General features: G+C 38.8%; 1 protein-coding gene across 1 annotated transcript in view; it reads left to right on the top strand.

Annotated features, from left to right (window-relative positions):
* Nucleotides 1-22,268, top strand: part of TRIO (trio Rho guanine nucleotide exchange factor) — a 244,294-nt gene that overhangs the window by 202,831 nt on the left and 19,195 nt on the right. The window contains exons 35-43 of the mRNA XM_066559737.1: nt 7,163-7,455; nt 9,072-9,242; nt 14,243-14,338; nt 16,416-16,564; nt 17,265-17,331; nt 18,726-18,829; nt 19,441-19,510; nt 20,982-21,071; nt 21,696-21,788. Of these exons, the coding sequence (XP_066415834.1) occupies nt 7,163-7,455; nt 9,072-9,242; nt 14,243-14,338; nt 16,416-16,564; nt 17,265-17,331; nt 18,726-18,829; nt 19,441-19,510; nt 20,982-21,071; nt 21,696-21,788 (1,133 nt within the window). The remainder of the gene's footprint in view (nt 1-7,162; nt 7,456-9,071; nt 9,243-14,242; nt 14,339-16,415; nt 16,565-17,264; nt 17,332-18,725; nt 18,830-19,440; nt 19,511-20,981; nt 21,072-21,695; nt 21,789-22,268) is intronic.

Below are 22,268 nucleotides of genomic sequence, written 5' to 3'. Positions count from 1 at the left end.
AATTACATTAATCTGTCCTTGGCGTGTCCTGCCAGGCACATGGATGTAGCTGTCTTTAAATCTGAAGAAACAGGTGGCAAAAGAATAGAGTTGAAATCCAGACAGTGCCTATTAAAATATAAGCTGCATAGAGGGGAAGCTGAGATTTAATCTATTAAAAGCTTGTGGTTTTCACAAACTGTGAAACTAAATTTCAGCAGTCTGTCTTAATACTTCCTACTTGTGACACAAAATGTATTTCTCTCCAGAAATAGGAGAGAATAGCAACTTACTGCAAAGAATGAAATGCCCCACAAATTCCACTCCCCCTTTCTGTAGTGCTGCCTTGTGCTTGTAGCAGTATACAAGATTTAGATTTGAGGTTTTATTTCTCTCTAGTCCAAATTCCAGGAAGCACAAACAGAACTACTTTTGTTAACCTGGGAGGGTTTTTTCTGCCACACTCTCATGCCTTCTTCCTGCTTTAAAACCCCAAAAAACAACTACACAAGTATGGGATGCAAAGTTGTCTAGCAGTTCTAAGAGGAGGTTTTTCCCCATCTGAATTTTGATGGTGTTTAGCTCACAGATAGGAGTTGTAATTGCACCGCTCTCTGTGTACACTCTGTGATGCATGTGAAACTAGTTAAAAGCTTGAATGGAAAACCCTGGTTTGTTTTAAATTTATAGGGTAGGAAGGCAGGAGAAGGTATTAAGAAAAAATAAGAACATGACAGTAGTATAAGTGTGTTAAACCTTTGAGGCATACGCCACTAATTTTTTAATTCAAATTAACAGTGTATTCTTTTTGCTTTTACTCAGAGGTTTTTGTGATTCTTTTCTATAGAGCAGTTGCAAGTATGTCTGTTGAATAACTTTTCCCAATATTAGAAAGACCTTTGGAAGTCATTAAGATGACAGTCTTAGGGGCAGGGTTGGGGTTGTTTTTTTTTTTTTTGATTGCTTGCTGGGCAGTTTAGTATCTCATTAAGAGAAGCTGAAAACTCTCTAGCCTCAAGCTTAGAATTCCAGTCTATTTGATGTCAAGATAATCAGCTTTTGATGATGTGGAAGACTTAATTATTGCATACATGTAAATCATAGTGCTCTGGATAGTGCCTGTATCAGTCAAAATTAATATAGATAATTTATTAATCAGGGAACATATGCTAAGGAGTTGAACTCTATTCACATACTTAAAAGATTACTAACGGGTATTTCAGCATAATGCATAACTTGAAATAAATGACAAGAAGGGTTTACTGACCAGAAGTGAAGGCTCTGTTTGTTCCACTCCAGACACAAATATGATTGAGGGATTGTCTTCCATGTATTGAGTACTAGCTTTCTGCATTTTGTGATTTTTTTAAAAATTATTTTTTTAAGAAACTAGCTTTATGCAAGTTATATCAGTCTACCTTGCAAGTGAAATCGGTGCTTCCCAAAGGGCTTGGTGGAAATGCCCTATTTGCAAGGCTGATAATACTTAAGCTACATTGTCTTTAAATGGTAACTGCTGTTATGAGGGCTTTTTAAAAAGCTGAAACACATCTAATGCCTTTTGATGTACATTCCAGTACTGGTTTGCAAAAAATAGGCAGCAAGGATATTTTTAAGAGGATTCCCAGCAAGGAGAGAAGTGAAATTCCTGACCCTTACAAAATTAACTGAATGGTCTTGTACATGGCAGATTGGTAACCTCTTACTCAAAAGCAGTTCCCAGGCAGAAACTGCACTTGTGTCCATGACTAAAATAATCCTTGCACTCTTTTTTTTCCATGCCTTCCTTGTCTTATCTAATAACAAGTGATCACTGTGTATGCAGGCAGGTTTTTATGAAGTTTTGTCATTAGATGCTTGTCAACTCTACCTTGCATATTAAACTTTAAAGTGCATCACCGTAGATTTGTTCTCTGTGCTTTGTACCAACAAACAGCCCTTTTCCCCAAACACTCATAATGTACCTGCAGCAGATCTTGATCAGGTGGTTGGTTGGTTGGATGAGATTTTGTTCCCTAAAGTCCATGGTGTATGGCAAATCTGCAGTGGCGGAAAGTATGACCTTGACATGCCAGTCAGGGTTACTAAGTTTGCTTTGCTCCACTTTTCAGTCTTTGCCCATCACTGTTTCAGAGTCCAGAGACTGTGAAATGTTCTTATTTTTGATTTTGGAACATTTTGTGTTTAGAGGTGCAGAGCATCAAGCAGATTTAGTTTGATTCTGTAGGTAAAGGAGCCATGGGTTCTGTAGCCCCTTGCAGTAAAACTCAAAAAACAGCAATATGGAAATAGTTAATATGAAGCAGAGTCTTTCAAGTCATCAACTAGCTTAACATGGCTGATTTATTTTTTAGGGAAAAAAGCAGTTTATTAATCACAGATGTGCATGTTTCTAGTGTTAAGAAAGCTGGGACTAGAATGAGAATTCCCATTTCCCTTCCCATTTCAAAACTTTGCCTGTTTGTTGGAGGTAACTTTATCTTCTAGTTTGAGGGGGTCAGAACCCATGCTGCCTGCCCTTTAGCTTCAAAAATATATTTATGGACTCTGAGTGAACCCTCTGACCTCACTACCAGAGCAACATATGTGGTTTTTACTTTCAGGGAAATGGCAGTTAAATGCCTTCTTTTCTTATTGTGGCTATGAATTATAAAACAAAGCCCATCCATTAGGGCTTCACTTTATTGAACTTTATTGAATTGCGAAACTTTCTCTACTTGAACAAGGAGTGGTTTTATTAAATTCAATGGTTTCTTGTTGGGTTGGTGTTGCTGTGTGTGATCTCTATATGTGCGTTGGGTTTTTCTTCTCTCCAAGATGTCCATCTGTTTCATTTATCTTTTTCTAAAAGGGAGTCTGATTCTCACTAGAAACTTTACTGTACTTGAAACACATTTGGGGTTAGCATACCCCAAATTTATTCCATCTGTTTTGGTTTTAAAATTCCATATTGTTCTCAGTTCAATTTTGAATACTCCTTTTTTCCTCTTAGCATGTCTTAGAGATAAAATATTCTTGAGCAAGGCTAGAAAAACAATTTTCTATGTAGTCATAAAGGAAACAAAGCTGATTTAGTGTAAACAATCCCAAGCATGGTAATCAATCAAACCAAGTCTGTATCCCTAATTATATAGATAGAAGTAGTTTATAGTGATGGGACAGGGAGAAATGAGACACTCCTGTGGGGCCCTTCTCACAGTGAAGGTGAAAGGTCTTTCTGTGCTTTTGAAAATGCTTGTACTGGATATTGATATTCCCTAATGCTTCGATCTGGCAATGCCTCTACATGAATACATCAACATGGGCACCCAGGTTTTGTACATGACTGTGCTTTAGTATTGTTAACTGGGGTCCTGAAGAAACAGATGGGAGTGAGTAAGTGGAAAATCTGGATGCCTGTTGGCTGGGATGGGATGGGAAAATAGATGGTATAGGGTCTCACTGGGAAAACGTTGACATGGAATATTTCTAGCGAGTGTTAACTCAGCTATGAGGTTTTAGAGATGTTTTCTGCAAATTTAAGGAAGGGCAAAAAGTCATATCTTATCTCTTAAGAGACCTAGTGGGCTGGTATTCTTTTCAGGTTAACACTAATGATTTTAAATCTCCATTTTTAATGCCCTATTTAATAAAATTTGATCTTTGGGCTGGTGCTTTTATAGCAATGAAGTATTTTTATTTATTTTAAGAAGAGATGTTATCAATGCATACAAGTATCTTAAGGATGGATTTCAGGAAGATGGGTCCAGGCTCTTTTTGGTGTCCATTGACAGGACAGGGGGTGATGGCCTTAAACTGAAACATAGAAAGGTCCATCTGAATATGACAAAGAGCTGCTTTACTTTGGGGCTGGCAGAGCACGGAAACAGTTTGCTCTGAAAGGTTGTGGAGTCTCCTTCTCAGGAGATACTTAAAACCAGCCTGGATGCAACCCTGTAAACCCTGCAGTGGGCAGGGATTTTCCTTCTCTGAGAGATTTCAGGCTTTAAAGAGCAAAGTGCTATCATTTCAGTGTACTACTTACATGATGTCCACTTTTGTGATTCCCTGAAGCCCTAATAATACATCAGTAAGGATTTCTTATTAAGTCATGCAGAAGGGAAGATAAGAAGCAGTTACATGCTGCACGCCAAATGAAAACTAATGTTGTGTGGGAGGATATGGCTGAAGTATGTGCTGCAGAACATGTCTGGTTTACATTGTTTTGTCTCTTACATCCTCTCTGCTTGTGAGCACAGTCTACTTATTTCTCTGTGCTCTTTTCCCTTCTGCTCCCCACAAACTCTTGGCTGACTTGGGTTAAGAGATAGGAGTGGTACAGCAGAAGTACAGTCAGACAAAAATACTTGCCTTCCCCAGTTTCAGGGCCTCTGTCCTGCACTGCTTGGTTTTACAAGAAATTGAGTAGTTGCTAAGTGTATCTTGTCAAAAGGATGTGTGAAAATCTGTGGAGGTGGAACACACTTTATAAAAAGAAGGGGTTTATTAACTGGAAGCATGTTACGTGCTTAGGAATAGGCACATTTATGTAAAAGTCAATTGTATGCAATCAGTTACTGCACCACCATGCTGCCTTTTTGTTAAAAAGAAATAATTGCAAAGAAAAGAAATGCAACAGATATACAAAACAGTACATGGTGGACTTCTGCAAAGGCTTAATTTTTTCTTCTTATGTAAACGAGTGAATGTTCTCTATTTTATTTGCGTGGAAGGAACCTTGTATGAACTGTTATTGAGAGGAAAACTATATACAAATGAAAGAAAAATTTGGCTGAGTAGTTATAACGTCTTCAAGCTTGGTGTTTTGGAAACAAGGCATTTAGTTTGTTAGCTTTAAGAAACTTACAAGTACACCACCACTGTTTTCCCATCTTCTGTAGTCCGCTAGCAGAGTAGCAGAAGGTTATTTATTGAAATACCCATCAGCTGATGTTTGCTGTGATTTCTGAAACAAGGCATCTGATAATAATTAAAGATGCATGATGCAGTAAAGGTAAAGATAAGTTTGGTGAAAGAGCAGTCAAACTAAATTCTTACAGAGGTTTTATAGGAGATTGTTTGGATTCCTGTGGAGAGATTGCAGATGGTTGCAAGTTTTGTTTGGAATTTTTTTAATAAGCAGATCAGGGTTTTTTTAATAAAGTCAAAAATCTCTCATGATGTGGATGCTGATGGCTAGTAGGCTTGCTTTTCTTGCATGCGTGCTGAGAACCCTTAAGCAGTAATCCCAGTGCCTTGAGGGATACTCAGATTGAAAGTTGAAAACCATTGTTATAGTTAATTAATTTCTTCCTTATGCTTTCCACTTCAGCAAGAAAATAATGTAGCAGTTCTTAGCACTGCTCTCCCAAGATTTAGAGACAAAGACATCTAGTGTTGCTCTGCATCTGCTTTTTTGCTGACACCCATCACTTAAAGCCTTGAAGCCAGGTTAATGGCACCATGTGAACTCTCCTTACCTATGTGCACAGCAGCTACAGCTGTTAGTGGAGGATAATTCTGCAGGTGTGACTTGGTTTAAAGAGTTAGCAGCTAGCTTGTTAGACTGAAATTATGCCTTATAAAGTTTGTTTATCTTCAGCTTTGTGGAAACATGATGAAAGTGGTGGTTAACAGCAATTAGTATGTGTGTGCTCATACACTATAAGCTACAAATGTTCTTGGCATCCAAGCTGATGTATCTTAATGGTGACATGCCATGGGTTTTACTGGAACAGAGAAGCATTTTCATAAACAGCATGATAGATCACATTTTGGATTCCTAGGAAAGGGTGTCCTTTGTGAAACAGCTTGAACATGAAGGAAAAATAAAAAGTCCTATCTTTTTATATCCACATTTTATGTGTCTTTCCCCATCTGCATTTGAAACCATCATTTATACTTAGTGCTCCTTGGAAATGGAACAGCCTCACATATTTGTGTGTGGATCCAAGCATTTGGATGTTTATGATTAAGTGCATTACTACATCAATGTGACCATATTATTCCAGAAAATTCAAACTATCTCTGGTCAGACTGGCAATACACCTCTTAGGGAAAAGCAGCCAGAAGAGGTGACCTGAACATCTGTGTCAAGCTTCAAGAAGGAGCACAAGTACTGCATTGAACTCCCAGCAGAAACTCCCAGTAGAAACATTCAACAAAACATTTTTATGTCATCCTTATGTAAACTATCTGCCTGCAAAAGTGCATACACAGGGAGGGAAAAACTCCCATATTTAACAACCTAGTATAGCTTTGCCAATACACGAGTGGTAGACAATATTTATAAGAGTGGTGCTACAAGAATGTTTCCAGGCCCCCTTTCCCCCCCCCCCAGAAAAGTGTATTTTTAGGAAAAGAGAGTTGCTGTGGGGAGCAACATTGTGCTGCATGGGGAAGAAAAGAAATCTAGTCTCACAATAGCTAAGCAGTGGGTGTTCATCATAAGTATACAGTCCTGGTCAAGTGACAGGAACCTTGGTGGGAAAGTGTTTTTGACCTCATGCACATTAAACTATGGCTTGAGAAAAGTGTATCCTTTGTTTCATTACAGAACTTCCAAGTGTGTCATGCTGAGAACTACTGCTGATCTTGATATTTCAGCAAGTGGGCTTTTAAACATTGCTTTGTGCCTTTTTAAGAAACAAACAAAATAAAGCCAAAACTCAGAGAGAATTTAAGCAAAAGACAAGCATTTAACTGTCTTCTGGTTTCTTCTTCCCTCTATCGCAAGGGTAGGGGAAATACATAAGTAATGGAAGTAATTGGAGCATTTGTAATTAAATTTGGTGTTTGAAAAATGATTTGCTTATCTCATTGAGGCAATTATTGTTACCCTTCATCTTTGCTCAAAGCAATAAACATTAAAAGATAAGCATATCCTTCCATAAAGTTACATCACATATGGAAAGTATAATTCACTATCAAATAAGTATCAGCAGTGGGAAGTAGGAATTATAGTTGAGGCAGGAACAACTTAATGAAGCTTGACTGTTCTAAACACATCAGTGGTGCTTAGGCATGGATGGCCACGTGCAGCATGAGCACTGATAGCTGCAGTGTCATTAAAGGCCAGGTTACCTCAAAAAAATCTCACTGATTTGTCCATAAATTCAATTCCATATCCATTATTACATACATCCATTTGTCTTGTTTCTCACTTGCTTCAGCTTTAAAGTGCTCCCCTTGTTCTTTTTTCCAGACTCCCTTTCAGTCTCCAGCAATGACGCCAGTCCTCCCGCTTCCGTAACGTCGCTTCAGCCCCACATGATCGGTGCTCAGAGCTCCCCAGGCCCCAAGCGCCCTGGCAACACCTTGAGGAAGTGGCTCACCAGTCCTGTGAGGCGCCTGAGCAGTGGGAAAGCAGATGGGCACGTCAAAAAACTGGCCCACAAGCATAAGAAGAGCAGAGAGGTGCGGAAGAGCGCCGATGCAGGCTCTCAGAAGGACTCCGACGACAGCGCCGCGACCCCACAAGATGAAACTGTTGAAGAGGTGAGTGCTCGAGGCAGCTTCCCAAGACTTGTGTGTATGTTTTCCAGGGAAATAAATGTTGGCTGGTGCAGGTTGTCTCCTCACCTGACTGTCCAGCAGTCAGGAGCAAAGTGTTAGGTGCCCTATGCTCATCCTGGATCCCTGTACTCTGTGCCAGGGACAGTCTGTGCCCTGTGAGACTGTTAGTGAAGCTCTGTGAAGCACCTATAATTTAAAAAGAGAAACTGGAGAATAAAAAGTTGTCCTTTGGCTTTACTCTCTTACACTAATTAGTACTCACCTTTACATGTGAGTAAAGGTGCTTCAAGGTCTGGGAATAACCAGGTAATTTTGTATTTCCTTTGCTTTTCTTGTTGATGGATCAGGGAAAGTGTAGGGAGAGCTGCTTAACTGCTTAAAGCTCTAACTGCACCTTGCATAAGGGTCAGATCACAGAAAAATTACTGGCTCTATGATGCAGGCCAGTTACCACTAGTCAAATAATATGCATGGCAGTTTTCATTGGAGAGAAGGAAATTGTAAACTGTTCCAAATTTTGCCACCAAGGATGTCTACTGAGGGCTTCCCTTCTTCCCACAAACATCTGCCTCTCCTTCCAAATCTGGGGTTCTTGTATGAACAAAGCTGGCCTCCAGTTAGATGCAGACAAGAGCCAAATTCTCTGTTGCAAACCTATGGTTCAGGCTGAAATGAATGTGATGTTATTGTTCCAAGGGCACAGCTGGGTGCATGTTATTCCCTTTTATTAGATTGACTCTGACTATTGGTTTTGGTACTTAACCATCCAGAAAAGTGGTCTCAGTTGCCCAATTTTTTATTTATTGCTGCCTTTTTTTTTTTTTCTTCCTCCCAACATATTTTGGTACACAGTTGGAACACTAGTGAAGATCCACAGTAAGTGTAGGGAAAGGGAAGACAGAAGACTTGGCAGCATGATGAATTGAGAGATGTTGGTTAGGAATGAATACTGGCCTCTGACCTTGAATGTCAAGCTGTAGAAAGAGACCCTCTGTGCTGCAGCTGTAATATTGTTTTGGCAGTATCTGTTGTTCTGCAGTTCTGTGAGTGAAGGGGAAAATTTAAGGCCAGTGCCTTAAAGTCAGGAATAAAAAGTAACCATCTATGCTGTCTGCCTGTAAAGGCAGATAAATTATTCTGTGAGACCAGTACATTATACTTTGGGTACTTGAAATCAGAGTTCCTTGTGAAGGACAGAAAGGATAATTGATTAAATACTTCATGTTGTAATAGGTTTTTTTATGTCCTCCAAAAGTCTTGCTGTGATACAGAGCAGAGCAAGATACATATTTCAGAGAAATACAGATTTCTCTTTGCAGAACTGAACTTGGAAAACAAATACGGCTTTCATAACACTTTCCTGTAGTAAATTTCAGCTGAATGTCTTTTTCTTAGTATTTGAATTGTTTTGCTTTTACCAGACATTGAAAACTGTCTTTGGCATCTGCATTTTCCCCCTCTGTTAAGGAGTGTTTGAAGGAGCATCTTGACTTGTTGGGAGAGGGCTGAAACTACAGAATAATCTTAAAACGAGCATGTGATAACAAGCTTCACACTGGTGAGATAACAGAGCTTGAACATCTTGATGTTGTTTACAGAGGGGTCGGAATGAGGGGCTGAGCAGCGGCACTCTCTCCAAGTCATCCTCTTCAGGCATGCAGAGCTGCGGGGAGGAGGAAGGCGAAGAGGGAGCAGATGCTGTGCCGCTGCCTCCTCCCATGGCAATCCAGCAGCACAGTCTGCTCCAGCCCGACTCGCAGGATGACAAGGTAGGAGCAGGACCTGGGGGAGGCTTCACGTGATGAGATAACCTCTGTTTGCACAAATTTTTCTTCTCTTCCAAAGGTCTCAAAAATGTACATAATACAGCTTCATGGTAGACAGAAGAAATCACTTGTGCCCTCTAGACAACTTTAAAAGGGTGTTCTATGATGAGAGCATGAATTAAATCCTTCTCTATTTTAAAAGCACAAGTGTAGAAATTTTTCTGCTAGCACTTTAAATGTGGAAATGAGCTGCTTTGTGTGCTCACAGGATGATTTACATCACTTTGGCTGATGCCATATTTACTGATTAGAGTCTAATTGTTTTATAATCGTACCTTTTCTTTTTCTTGGTTTTTGTTGTTTTTTTTGGCAGGGGTGGGGGACAGAGGGAGGGAAGTGGGGGATGCCCAAGAGAAAGGAATTACCAAATAAGAATAATAATTGTCATGGTTTAACCCCAGCCAGCAGCTAAGCCCCACACGGTCACCGTTCCACGGTCTCTGGGAGAATCAAAAGGGAAAGAGTGAAAAAACTCTTGGGCTGAAATAAAGATAGTTTAATAGGTAGAGCAAAAGCCATGCACACAAGTAAGGCAAAACAAGGAGTTCATTCACCAGTTCCCATAGACAAGCAGGTGTTCAGCCATCCCCTGGCGAGCAGGGCTCCATCACGTGTAGCGGTGACTTGGGAAGATAAATACCATTGTTCCAAATGTCCCTCCCTTCCTTTTTCTTCCCACCAGCTTTATATGCTGAGGATGATGCCATATGGTCTGGAATATCCCTGTGGTCAGTTGGGGTCAGCTGTCCTGACTGTGTCCCCTCCCAACTCTTTGTGCCCCCCCCATTCTCATCACTGCTGGGGTGGGAAATAAAAAACGCCTTGGTGCTGTGTGAGCTGTGCTCGGCAATAGCTAAAACAACCCTGAGATATCAGCACTGCTGCCAGCACAAATCCAAAACGTGGCCCCATGCCAGCTACCGTAAAGAAATTTAACTCTGTTCCAGCCAAAACCAGCACATAATCCATCTGTTTTTCACAAACAAAGGCACATTAAAATTGACGCTAAAAATTTCGCACCGGTAATAAAACTTTGGATGTAGGTAGTAACTACATGAAGCAAATCTTACTTGCATATGATCTGTTTTTCTTTCATGTTATGATGATCATACATTGAGAGAGTTTATTTCAATTTTGAACTGGGATCAGACATTTAAGGGATAAGTATCAGATCTGGAAATAGAGGGGTTTAAAATGGAAATAATCCAGACTTGTGCAGTAAATCTGCACATTGTTTTCTTGCCATTTTGCTCCTTAAAATTTTTAATTTTGTAAAATTGTAATCTACAGCACTGAATATTGTTAGTGAATTTTGTGATTGCTTGCTGTCGGTTCTCAGTGGTGCTGATGTTATTCATAACTTTAGTGGATCTTATTTATTTTTTCTTTCATTTTTTTTTCTTTTAAAAACACTGCCTTTCAGTGGGAATCTCACTCCTTCCTGAGGCTGTTGTTTGTAGGGCCAAAATGGCTGGTTCTTATACTCTGTGTGTATTCAATTCCTACGCGTCTTTTGATTTGACAAAGTGTAACATAGGAGTTGAGGAGTTAGTATATTGGGAAATATTCCTGAAACAAAACAAGCAAAAATAGGCCAGCCTTCAGAGCTTGAGAGAATGTTTTCTTGCTAGAGCAATCTCAGTTTTAGATTTAGAAAGAAAATGAAAATAATGTTGGTGAAAATATGTTTAAGCTCTTGCTGATGAGCTGCCATATTTGCATGTTCCTTCAGTGACGGAAAACAACTGTTATACAAATATTATAACAAGTTTTCCACAGAAAAATTAATTTGGTTATAGATTTCTTCACAAAGCAGGAACACTGACATGAAGGGATATGCTTGTAAGCTACTGTCTGCTTACTTGTGTATTTCTGGTGCAAAGTGAGACCCGTACTACAGTAGAGAAATACTCTTTAAGTACCGTCCCATCTCCAATTTTATTTTAACTGCTGCTGTAGTGGTTTAAACACAGCCAGCCACCAAGTACCACCCAGCTGCTTGCATACTCCCCTGCCAGTGGGATCAGGGAGAGAATGGGTCAAGTAAAAGACAGAAAACATGTGGATTGAGGTTAAGCAAAAGCCATGCACACAAGCAAAGCAAAACAAGGAATTAATTTACTGCTTCCCATGGTCAGGCAGGTGTTCAGCTATCCACAGGGGAGCAGGCCCCCATCAGGTGTAACAGTGACTTGGGAAGTCAAATGCCATCACTCCAAATGTCTCCTCCTTCCTTCCACTTTGTACACTGAGCATGATGTCACATAGTCTGGAATATCCCTTTGCTCAATTTGGGTCTCCTGTCCTGGTGAGACCCCTTGGTGTCTCCTCCCAAGCAGCCCCAGCTTCCTCACCAGCAGGGTAGTACAAAAAAACAGAAAAGGACTTGGCTCTCTGTGAGCCCTGCTCAGCAATAACAAAAACATCTCCACTTATCAACACTTTTTTAGCACAAATCCAAAATGCTGCCCCATACCAGCCACTGTTAAGAAAATTAGGTCTACCCCAGCCAAAACCAGCACAACTTGTTAAAAGGTTAACATGCAGCCACATCAGTAAGTGCATGTTGGGACAGTTTTTAAAGAAGGTGAAACTACATTTAGAGAAGACTTCAGAGAAGTTAAAACTTGATAAAGTCAAAATTATACCATAATTATTAATATAAAATTATACAAAAAATTATTACCATATTTTTTCAAAGCATGTAAATAGGGATTCTTCTGCAATGTGTTGTTATTATGCAATATTTATCCTTCATGGTGGGAGGCAAAAGGTCCCCTCATGGGGCATCCTGGGAGGTTGCGTGCCTCTCTGAAGTGCACACACCACCAACTTCTAGCACCTAAAGTAAATGCTTTGTTGGAACACAGAAGTGAGAAGCCAGAGCAAAGTTTTACCCAGGAGAAGGTAGTTGGCTCTCTTGATAGAGTTACTGATTAATAAAAGGCTTGCAAACAAGTTCCCAGTTGTCTGTCTTCTGGGTGGAGTCCTTCTTCACATTCCTGCCATGCTGGGTGGTTTCTTGGGCTGCTCAGCTACTCCGGATCTCAAGGAATGTCTCCTGCTTTCTGTGACCTCAGAGACTTGGCGTTCCTCTCTGCCTCCCTGCCAGCATTTCTTCCTCTCCAGAGCTCCTGCTCAGTGCTGAAAACTCCCTGTTTGCTGGGGTTTCTCCTTCCCTTCCCAGCCTGCGGTGGGCTCCTAGCAGTATCTCATACCTGCATGAGCTCAGTTGCTCCCTCCAGCTTTTCCTTCTTTTCTGGGCAAGGGATGTGTTCTGTTCCCAGAGTACATCATCAGGAAAGTCACCAAGTAGTTGTATCTATGCAGCTCCTTCTTTTTCAGATTATATGTGATATAACCACAGGCACTGGAAATCACAGTTCTGAAGTTTTACTTCACATCCCACATACCCCAACAGAGCAATAAAAGAGACCATAACCAGAAACTGATTTCAACACTGACAGTTGTTTTATGAGACTAAGCTGAGCTCTACACCCAAAGTGGAAACCCACATGCAGGCACAGTTGTGGAAAACCTGGTCAACAGTCAGATGTCAGGAGCATGTAAATTGCCTAAAAGACAGGCCAGCTTGTGGGATTGCTCAGTTTTTGGTGTGCATGCAAACATCATGTGTTAGGCCATGCTGGTTTGTCTAACAGCACTAAATAACACAACCATTTTCTCCCCTAAGAGCTCATCTGCACACTATATCCATTCTTTCATTCAGCAGAATCATTGCGCACGTCATGGATTTGCAATTGGTGGCAGTTTAAAAGTTGTTTGCATTTAATTTTTGGATAAGCAGTATTAAAAGTTTCAAGATCAGCTGTGTTAATATGAAACTAATTATTTTCGCTTTTTGTTTTCTCTTTTTGTAAATTCTGATGCAGCATTATGTTGACTTGTGTTCTGTCTCTGCTTTGGCTCAGTTCCCGTATCTTTCCGTTTAAAGTTATCTGTATTTCCTTTGCTTACCCAGCCCCTGTTTTCCTTTCCAAATAAGGCAAATACAAGGCAAACTACCTAAAATCTGTGGTTTTTTCTTTTTTTTTTGTGTGTTTACTTATGGGGAGTCTTGCTACACCCATGCTTGATTTGAACAGAACCTCTTGTGTTGAGTCATTATTTGTGCCGTTTCTTTGTCTGGTTTGTTGGAAACGTTTGCAGGACAGCTTGCCCTGTGCTGCATGATGCTCACTGTGCTGCTTGTAATATGAAGTACAGTTCATATTACACCCTGTTTCCACTTTCCAGTTACTAAATGATAAATGTAATATGCAAACAACTCTGTTTGCAAATTACTGAGGCTGAATTTAATGGCCTTCCCCCAGAATCCTTTACTGTGAACACCTTTTACCTTCAGTTGTATCTATAAACTGGCATTTTATAGCTTATGAGGCCAGAGATCTTCTGTGCTCTACACATACCATTGGGAAAAATGGATGACACAAGGAATGGTGAGCTCAATTTCCCATCTGAATCTGGGCAATATACTCCAGCTCTTTTAGAAAAGTAAATGCCCCTGAGTTATTGGTGTATATTTTCTTAATATAATAATGCTTACTCCTTTATCTCAAGTCTTCTTGATTTCTCTTAGTGTTCTTCAGTTGTTGCTTTGTTTAAGCAGCAACAAAATAGGTTAACAAACTGTTGTCCATTGGGTCAGCTCAGGCAATTTTCATAGGTATTTGCCAGGAATTATCAGCAATTCTATTGCCTGTAGGAACAGGAATTTTTATCCCAGCATTTAACTTCTGTGGGGTTTACTTGAAACTTACAACTCCAGCTGCTCAGGTTGGAAGGGAGGATCTTAGTGTTGTATGACACTGACAGTACATATCAGGTACCTTTGTCTGACAGAGAAGTGAAGGAAGTCTCTTGATCACTGAGCATGAACCAGGCTAACTCTGGGATTCTTCTTCCTTTGTGTCCTTGCACAGACATCTTCTCGATTGCTGGTGCGGCCAACAAGCTCCGAGACGCCCAGTGCTGCAGAACTCGTCAGTGCCATTGAAGAGCTCGTCAAAAGTAAAATGGTGAGACTGACCAGCAGGTCACAGGTCTAAAGAACTTGTGTCTTCAAGTCCCAGCTTGCTATTCAAAGAAAATCTGCATGTTTTACATTGACTTAAAAAATTTGCTGTCTGTTTCAGAAGTCACTTTGTGCACACTCAAGAAGTCATTTTGTACACACTCTCTTTTGTAAAAAAACATTTCCTGAATAGGTAAATGGCAATGTAGAGGAGCAAAAGGTAATAAATAAGAGGAAGAGAGGAAATGGTGCAAAATCTACTAAGTACGTCCTGTTTGTCAAGAAAATGTCCTATTAGTAGAATGAATGCAAAGACCCAGGGTCTTAAATTAAAAGACCTTTATGAGAAGAATCCCTGAAACTAAATTTATTGCAAATTTTATGAAGTTAGCAGTAAAGCAGGTAACTTTAATAGCAGAAATATTTATGTTACCTGGTTGTTCTTTCGGCAATATACTAATGAAGAAATAAGTAAGAGAGTGAAGGGATCATTTTGCATGTCAGTGCCTCCATCCTTGCTAACAAATTAAGTAGGAGGAATTTGTGTCAGCTTTTTTTAGTTTTCTATGTTTTAATTTTTCCATGTTTCTCAAGATTATCATTGACATGTTTTAAAGTTTTCATGTTTCTGAAGATTCTCATTATATGCATAATTCCAGGAAGGTCCTTTATAATCAAAATCCAGCTTGACCCAGTCTGGAAAAAACTTCCCTGGCTAGCCCCAAGAGGTCCCTCAGCAATTCTGAATTTCCTCAAAACATTTAAATACAGCTTTTGCAGCATAGCCCCTCTTGGGCTCAATAGGAATTGCCTTTGTGAAAACTGTAAAGAATTGCAGCATGGCAGCCCCATGTTATCAGAGACTGATATTTTCCAGGTTCATTCTAAATTGAAGCAGCTTTAACTTTCAGACCTAGAAATCTTATTTTCTGTTCTCTCATTCAGAGAAAATTACATTATTGCATAAAATAATTACTGTACTCTCTTGGGTATTAACTTTGCTTTTTACTTCTCTTACACCAGGAGAACGAATACAAAGTAATCTATGGGAAAATTCAACAGTCTTTTGTAAATGGGAAGTTAGGTAGTCCATACAATGCCATGTGTCTTTCAGGCTGCCTAGCAATGGTTATAACTTAATGATCCATGCATAAAGTCCTTGCGGGAGTTGTTCTCATTGCACAGTTTTAGCCAAGGTTCAGCTTCCCCTGGGTTTTGGGTTAGTCATATCATTATTGATTTTTACTTTTTGTGAGGAAAGAAAATAGATTATAGCTGAACCCCACCCTGGTGAAGTAAATGTGCCTGCAGTAAGGCTCTGTCACATGCAAGGAAAATGTGATACATAGCTGTAGCCTGATCCAAGATGAAGGGCTTGAATTAAAGAAATCCAATGAATTCTTCATAGAAGATGTTCATATTATTTCCTCCTATGGCTTTTTCATCTTTTATACAAACAGAAGCCTGTGGAGTCCATGCAAGGAGATAGTGTATCTAGAAAAGGATGCAGGAACTTTTTTCCTAGGATCTGAACAAGCTCATAAACAACACTGGCAGCCTAGAAGTCATTATTTTCTTCACTGAGATGCTATTTTGGTTTTTATTAAGATAACCAAAACATCTGACAGAGAACACCACTTCTCTTGAGTTAAAATTGTAACATCATAAAAATCTCCTTTAAAGTTGTCCTATTTATTGTTGAAAGTAACTTGTATATGCCAGAAGTCAAATATGACAAATACAATTTAATCCCTGGCCATGAGGACACATTTGTGCCACTCCCACCATAGAAGTACTTGCATCCTGAGCAGGAGAGTCCAACTTTTAGCCATTGCTGCTCAAACCAGTGCAGCTCCTTTATTTTCCTGTGAAGGGAAGACTGTCATCTCAAATGTGCTTCAAAGGCTCAGTTGTCATGGAATGCCATGTTGTTGCTTGGTTTCCTGGAGGCTTGTGACTTGCTTTCCCAAGATAAATAAAAGTAATTGATCTCCTATAGATTGCTATACAGCAGCTTGTAATGTCTCCTGTGAATAAAGGAGAAATAAATAATTATTGCTGACTCTGGAATACCTTCCCAGGCTCTGGAGGACCGTCCAAGTTCCTTGTTGGTAGATCAAGGTGACAGCAGCAGTCCGTCCTTCAACCCTTCAGATAACTCCCTTCTATCCTCCTCGTCACCCATAGATGAGATGGAGGAAAGGAAATCCAGCTCCTTAAAAAGACGACAGTAAGACCAGTTTTTTACAGTTTTCCTTTTTTTTTAATTAGTTTTTTTTTTTTCAATGCTTATTTTGAACTGGTAGCAGAAGCTGTTAGTCTGAAAATGGGTGGACTTGTATTAGATGTCATGCATGTGGTCACATTTCTCTGTGACATTCAATCTGTGATTTTGAATTCTAGTCATACCTGTGTTTGACTTCTGCTGCTTGTCACTTTCATTTATTTGGGAAGATGCTGATCTTTAAATGTCCAAAGGTCTATTAGGCTTGAAAAAAAATGGTCATTCCCCTCATTCTATTCCAATCCATGCTTAATTTCTTTATGCAGTAGTAAACCGTTACCATGGTAGAATAAAAAAATGTCTGATTTCAAATTTTTTAAATTTGTGTGTGGAAATAACCATCCGTATAGCTAAGAGTCTCCAGATCAGAGACATAATAGCATTTTATTTTAAACAATAGTTAAATGTTTAATTTAATGTCATGTTTAAGAAAACATCTGACTTTAGATAAACAGAAGCCAGCCTTGTCCAGTTTCAAAGTCAAAGCAGTATCTTAGTAAGAACCAATGTACATTAATTCTTCCCTTTCAGTTCTGTCTATCAAACATATGTGACTGCAAATGTTGTAAAAGTTGTATGCTATTAATCCTCTTGAAAAATTAGTTTCATTTTTTAATATTTGTTCACCTTTTTCCTTCCACTGTAGCTATGTCTTACAGGAATTAGTGGAGACAGAGAGAGATTATGTGCGAGATCTGGGCTATGTAGTTGAGGTATGATGTTTTTAATTCTCTTGATTTCTTCTTTTTTTTAAATGTCTTACTAACCAGCTATGCAGCTTGAACCTCACTATGTTTTTCAAAAAGATACACAGGAAGAGACTAAAACTGTGAAAGCTTGCATTCTGAGTTTTCCGTCCTGTAAGCTTTTAATGTATAAAAATGCTACATCACATTTTACTCCTTTTTCCTGTTACTGTGTTCACCTTGTTCTTTTGAGGAGTGTAGTTCTTTGTCTTATTTTTTTTCCAATTCCTACCGCTGGCCTAATGTTATCCTAGTAGATAGTAGGTTTATTTAGCACATCTAAATTATAAAAAAAGAAAAAATTGTACCTCAGCATACAGAGCAGCTATCCAAGATTTGAAAGTCCTCCTTCCTCTCCTACTGCTAGGATTCTCTTAGACTTCCTAGCTTTCCCTGCTGTAAAATGACATAACATCACATATCTCCCCTCACTTTGCAGCTACCAACAAAATACATTTGGAAGAGTAGGAAGAATGAGCATGACAGTAAATTTTAGCCTAATAAAGTTTAATTCTTAAACTCTGTTTTGGAGGCAGGGAGGGACAGAAAGATCAGCATTGTGATAGTGTTTTTACAGTATTTAAATGGTGCATTAGGAGTTCGAATAGATGTGGTTTTGTAAATAATAACATAATTTCTGATGAAAATGCTGGACATCAAAACATACACTTGGTAAACCAAAACCAGGCCTGGCTATTTAGGAATAGAACTACCTGGGGGGGAAAAAGAAGGAATAGTATTACATGAACATTACAAAATGTAAAACACTCCCAGTCTAACTATATGGTAGAATTGCTCAGTGAGACAGCTGTGTAGACATCAAAACTAAGACAGGACTATGGGAAAATGTAAGAGGAACTTTACTGCAGCGAGAATTCTTGCTAAAGGAATTGATTTTTAATTTTTTTGTCTTTGGTTTGCTCATACTGCAAGCATTAGTCCATGGAGTGCAGTCCCATGGGCGGTTTCCTCCTCAGTGCACTTTGGTGTGGGGTTAGTGTAAGTGAAATAAGAGACACAGAGCAAAGCAGCACAGAAGGCACTTCAGTGGCTCTGACATTTCAGGCAGTAAGGAGAAGGGCTGTGGAAGTTTCCTTTGTGCTCCGAGCCTGTTCACGCAGGCTAAATTAGACAGAGTGAATTAATTTTTCTAGCACTGTTGTGTAGACAGCCTCACCTCAATTTGTGATACTTTGTGTCTGTGCTTTATGTTATGCTGTGTTATAGAACAGTTTTCTGGTTTGGCTTTGTGTCCCAAGCAGTTGTTGCCATTGGACATCTTCTGGGAAAAGGGGGATTAGAAGACAACTCGTTTTTTTAAAGTAAGAATGTTTACAGTGGATTCACTTGGACTGTTGCAGGGTTATATGGCACTTATGAAGGAAGATGGTGTACCTGATGATATGAAAGGCAAAGACAAGATTGTATTTGGAAACATTCACCAGATTTATGACTGGCACAGAGAGTACGTATTGTACCTAAAAAGTATTAGATTGACTTTAGGAATTATTTCCTCAGATATTCAGATATAAGGTAAATGAAATTGGTTTTGTGCTTTGAGTTGTAGGAAATGTAACTTCAGCTTACAAATGTTAGTGTGAAGATTCGCTTTAAAGAAGGATGCATGTGTATATATAGATTTATATATATATATATAAATATATATATAGCAAACACTTCAACTGAGGATCTCTTATATTGACATAACTTTGTACATTGCTTTCTCTCTAACAATACAGTCTTAAGAATTTGTTGGGGTGGTTAGCAAGTCAGTATTAGCATCTCAAGTATTCAGTTTAGGAAGGGGAAAGCTTTCAATCAATATAATTTAATAATTTTAATAGTGAATGCCAGGTGTTTTTTTCATCTTGGCATGGATTCAGCATGTCCTTTTAAAAAGCTTTGTTGAAATATTACACTGTTACCATTGTCAGTTTGGACATACCTTAATATCCAACGCTGCTGACAGGGGACACAAAAGTGTCTTGCCTTGCAGTAAGACCACTTTGCCTTGCAATTACCTGTTGCTATAATGTGTGATGTCAGAAAAAAAGTATTTATTCTGTTTATTTTCAGCTTCTTTTTAGGAGAGTTGGAGAAGTGCCTTGAAGATCCAGAAAAGCTGGGATCCCTGTTTGTTAAACATGTAAGTACAAGCGTCTTTTTTGGCAAACTCTATCGCTGCTGCTGGCCAACATGATTGACTGTTAAGTACAACACAGTTAAGAAAGTGCTATACAATGTTCTTCACCTGTAAGAGGTGGAGAGGTAGCTTTTAAGAGCTTATAAATAGAAGAAGTAAATGTTGTAGTCTTTGTCCCCAGTACCTTCTTACAGAGAGGGGATGTGAATGTGGGCCCCATTTCTCTATTCAGTTACACTTTGGTGCAAGGGAAGCCTTCTAATCCCAGATATTCATGCAATAGCATGGAATATAAGAAATAAAAATAGGAAAGAGGCTCATTCTTCTTCAGTTTGAGTGTGTTCTAGTTCTGTATTCTTTCCCCTTATGGGAATTTGTTGCTGGCAAAGTGGGAAACCTGTAGGAAGTAGCTCTCCCTGTTTCTGATTACTACTTTACTTTCTCCTGGTATTATTTGTAATTGAATTGTCTTTGAAAGGCACCTTTACCACTGCAGATGGAAAGGCAAGCTGTGATGCTATTACAGCATCCTCTAGCAAAACCCTATCGGCTAGAGCACAATGATTCAGTTCCTGTTCTTAATCTGTGTCCTGTGTCCTTTCCAATCTCCCTCTTATTTTTTCATTTCTTTCTTACTCTTTATCTTCACTGGTCAGTACTCTGTAAGTCTCTGGGAAGCAAAGCCTCTAACCCCAAACAAATCCTAGCAAAGTGATAGGAAAGATTTTGGAGGAGGTATGTCTGTATTTCTTAACCTGCAATGTCAGTAATCAAGAATAAATCTTAAAGGCAGAAGTTATTTCCTCTCTCTTTTTCTGTTGCTTTGGTGTTAAAAGCGCATTCACAAGATAAAGGATCAGAGATAAAAATATGCTAGTGCCTCCATTTCCAGGCTTCATCACCTACGTCCCCATCCAAGCTCCAGTAGGACAGCCAATATTAAATAAAAGACATGAAAGTTTTCTCCTAACTGTTTTATACATGTAAACAGGAGAAGGTAATTATTCTAATAAATTTCAATAATAATCACATTATTAAAATAGAATAAAAAGTACTATCTTTCAAAGGCTCCATTACAGAATCACAGAATGGGTAAGGTTGGAATGGATCACTGTGGGGTCATCTTGTCAAACCTTCCATGGCTCTTGGTGAAAGAAAAATAGAACCATTTTCATGCTTAACTTTATTGTGGGACCTGCTGAGTTATCATCTCTGAACACCTGTCCTTCAGGAGGATTTATAGCTGTGGGAATTTTTTTCACTTGCATTGCCTTTCTGAAATCATAATAATGTTCCCAAATAAATGTGTTTTCAGGTCTGTAATTTCTGCATATGTAACTGTTTCTTTTCCTTTAAGGAGTCTTTTTAAGTTCATACATATAAACTGCCATACTTCTGAAAATAATACTCCATTTTAATCTTTCATGTGTTTTTCTTGATAATGATGTATCATTTTGTGTCTTTGTTCCTCTAGGAGAGAAGGTTGCACATGTACATAGTTTACTGCCAAAACAAACCAAAGTCTGAGCACATTGTCTCAGAATACATTGATACGTTTTTTGAGGTAAGTTCATGAGAGGCGATATGTGAGGTGAAGGATTATCAAATCTGTTAATCAAACCAGAAAAAAACCAAAAAAACAAATGCAGCAGATATTGTTGTTAATGTTTGAAATGGCAATTTCTTGCCATTTCTGTTCTGATTTCTCAAATCTGATAAAGACTCCTAGAGATGTAAACTAAAGGTTAGGTCCAAGATATTAATTAATCAGTAGAGTCTTATCCTTAGTAGCCTTAGCCCAGGCAGTTACCAGTGCATTTTATATAGCAATAAATAGCAATTCTGGATAAGCAGAAATCACTGTTGCAAATAGGCTGTATGTGACTGAAAAATTATATTTCACTCTGAAGCCTTGTCAAGAAAGAGGTGAAAGATGCTTGCAGAAGGGAATACCTTGGGAGCAACAGTGATTAGGGGAAGGACTCCAGCTTTTGCTAACTAAAGATTATATTTGTTTTACTTTTGCCAATTTCTGATGTGATAACAATTAATACTGATATATCCTTGTTTTTATATATATATATATATGTATTTATCTCCATATACTGATACATATACTGTTTCTAACTCAACAAAACAAGGGTCTTTCTAACTGAACAAACAAAAATGTTTGTTTTACAACTCTCAGGATCTAAAGCAACGCCTGGGCCACAGACTTCAGCTCACAGATTTGCTAATAAAACCTGTGCAGAGAATTATGAAATACCAGCTGTTACTAAAGGTAAAGGGATGTTGAGATGAATGAGTTGTGTTAATAGATATGTTATAGATGTGTTAACAGATAGGTTTTCTTTTTTAAGAAAATTTTTAATGCTGATGTTTTCCCACCCCTTTCCCTAACAGAACCCAGATTTGTAAGCAATGCCCTTATGATTCTTTTCTGAGCACATTCAGATACAAAAATTGCAGTAGATGGCTTGGGCAGAAATTTGTTTTTAATTTTAACAGTTAAAGACAAAATGTTTAGGCCATGGAGATGTTTAAAATTTGTACCAGTGTCATAGGAATGGGAGACGGAGCTCTCAACTGTTTCCAGATGTAAACATGATAGAAGTTGTTGGGACTCATCACAGCTTTTCCAACTACACCTGCAATCATTTTAATATCACATAGGTGTTTACTGAAGAGCAACCCCGTGTAGCACGGCGGTCAATGCCTTAGCATATATTTTTGTATGAGTTAAATCCAAATGGTTGTCTTC

Source organism: Molothrus aeneus, chromosome 1 (assembly GCF_037042795.1).
Source record: "Molothrus aeneus isolate 106 chromosome 1, BPBGC_Maene_1.0, whole genome shotgun sequence".
Lineage (NCBI taxonomy): Eukaryota > Metazoa > Chordata > Aves > Passeriformes > Icteridae > Molothrus > Molothrus aeneus.
Note: the sequence above shows the minus strand (reverse complement) of the source record. Positions and strands in the feature narration are given on the sequence as shown.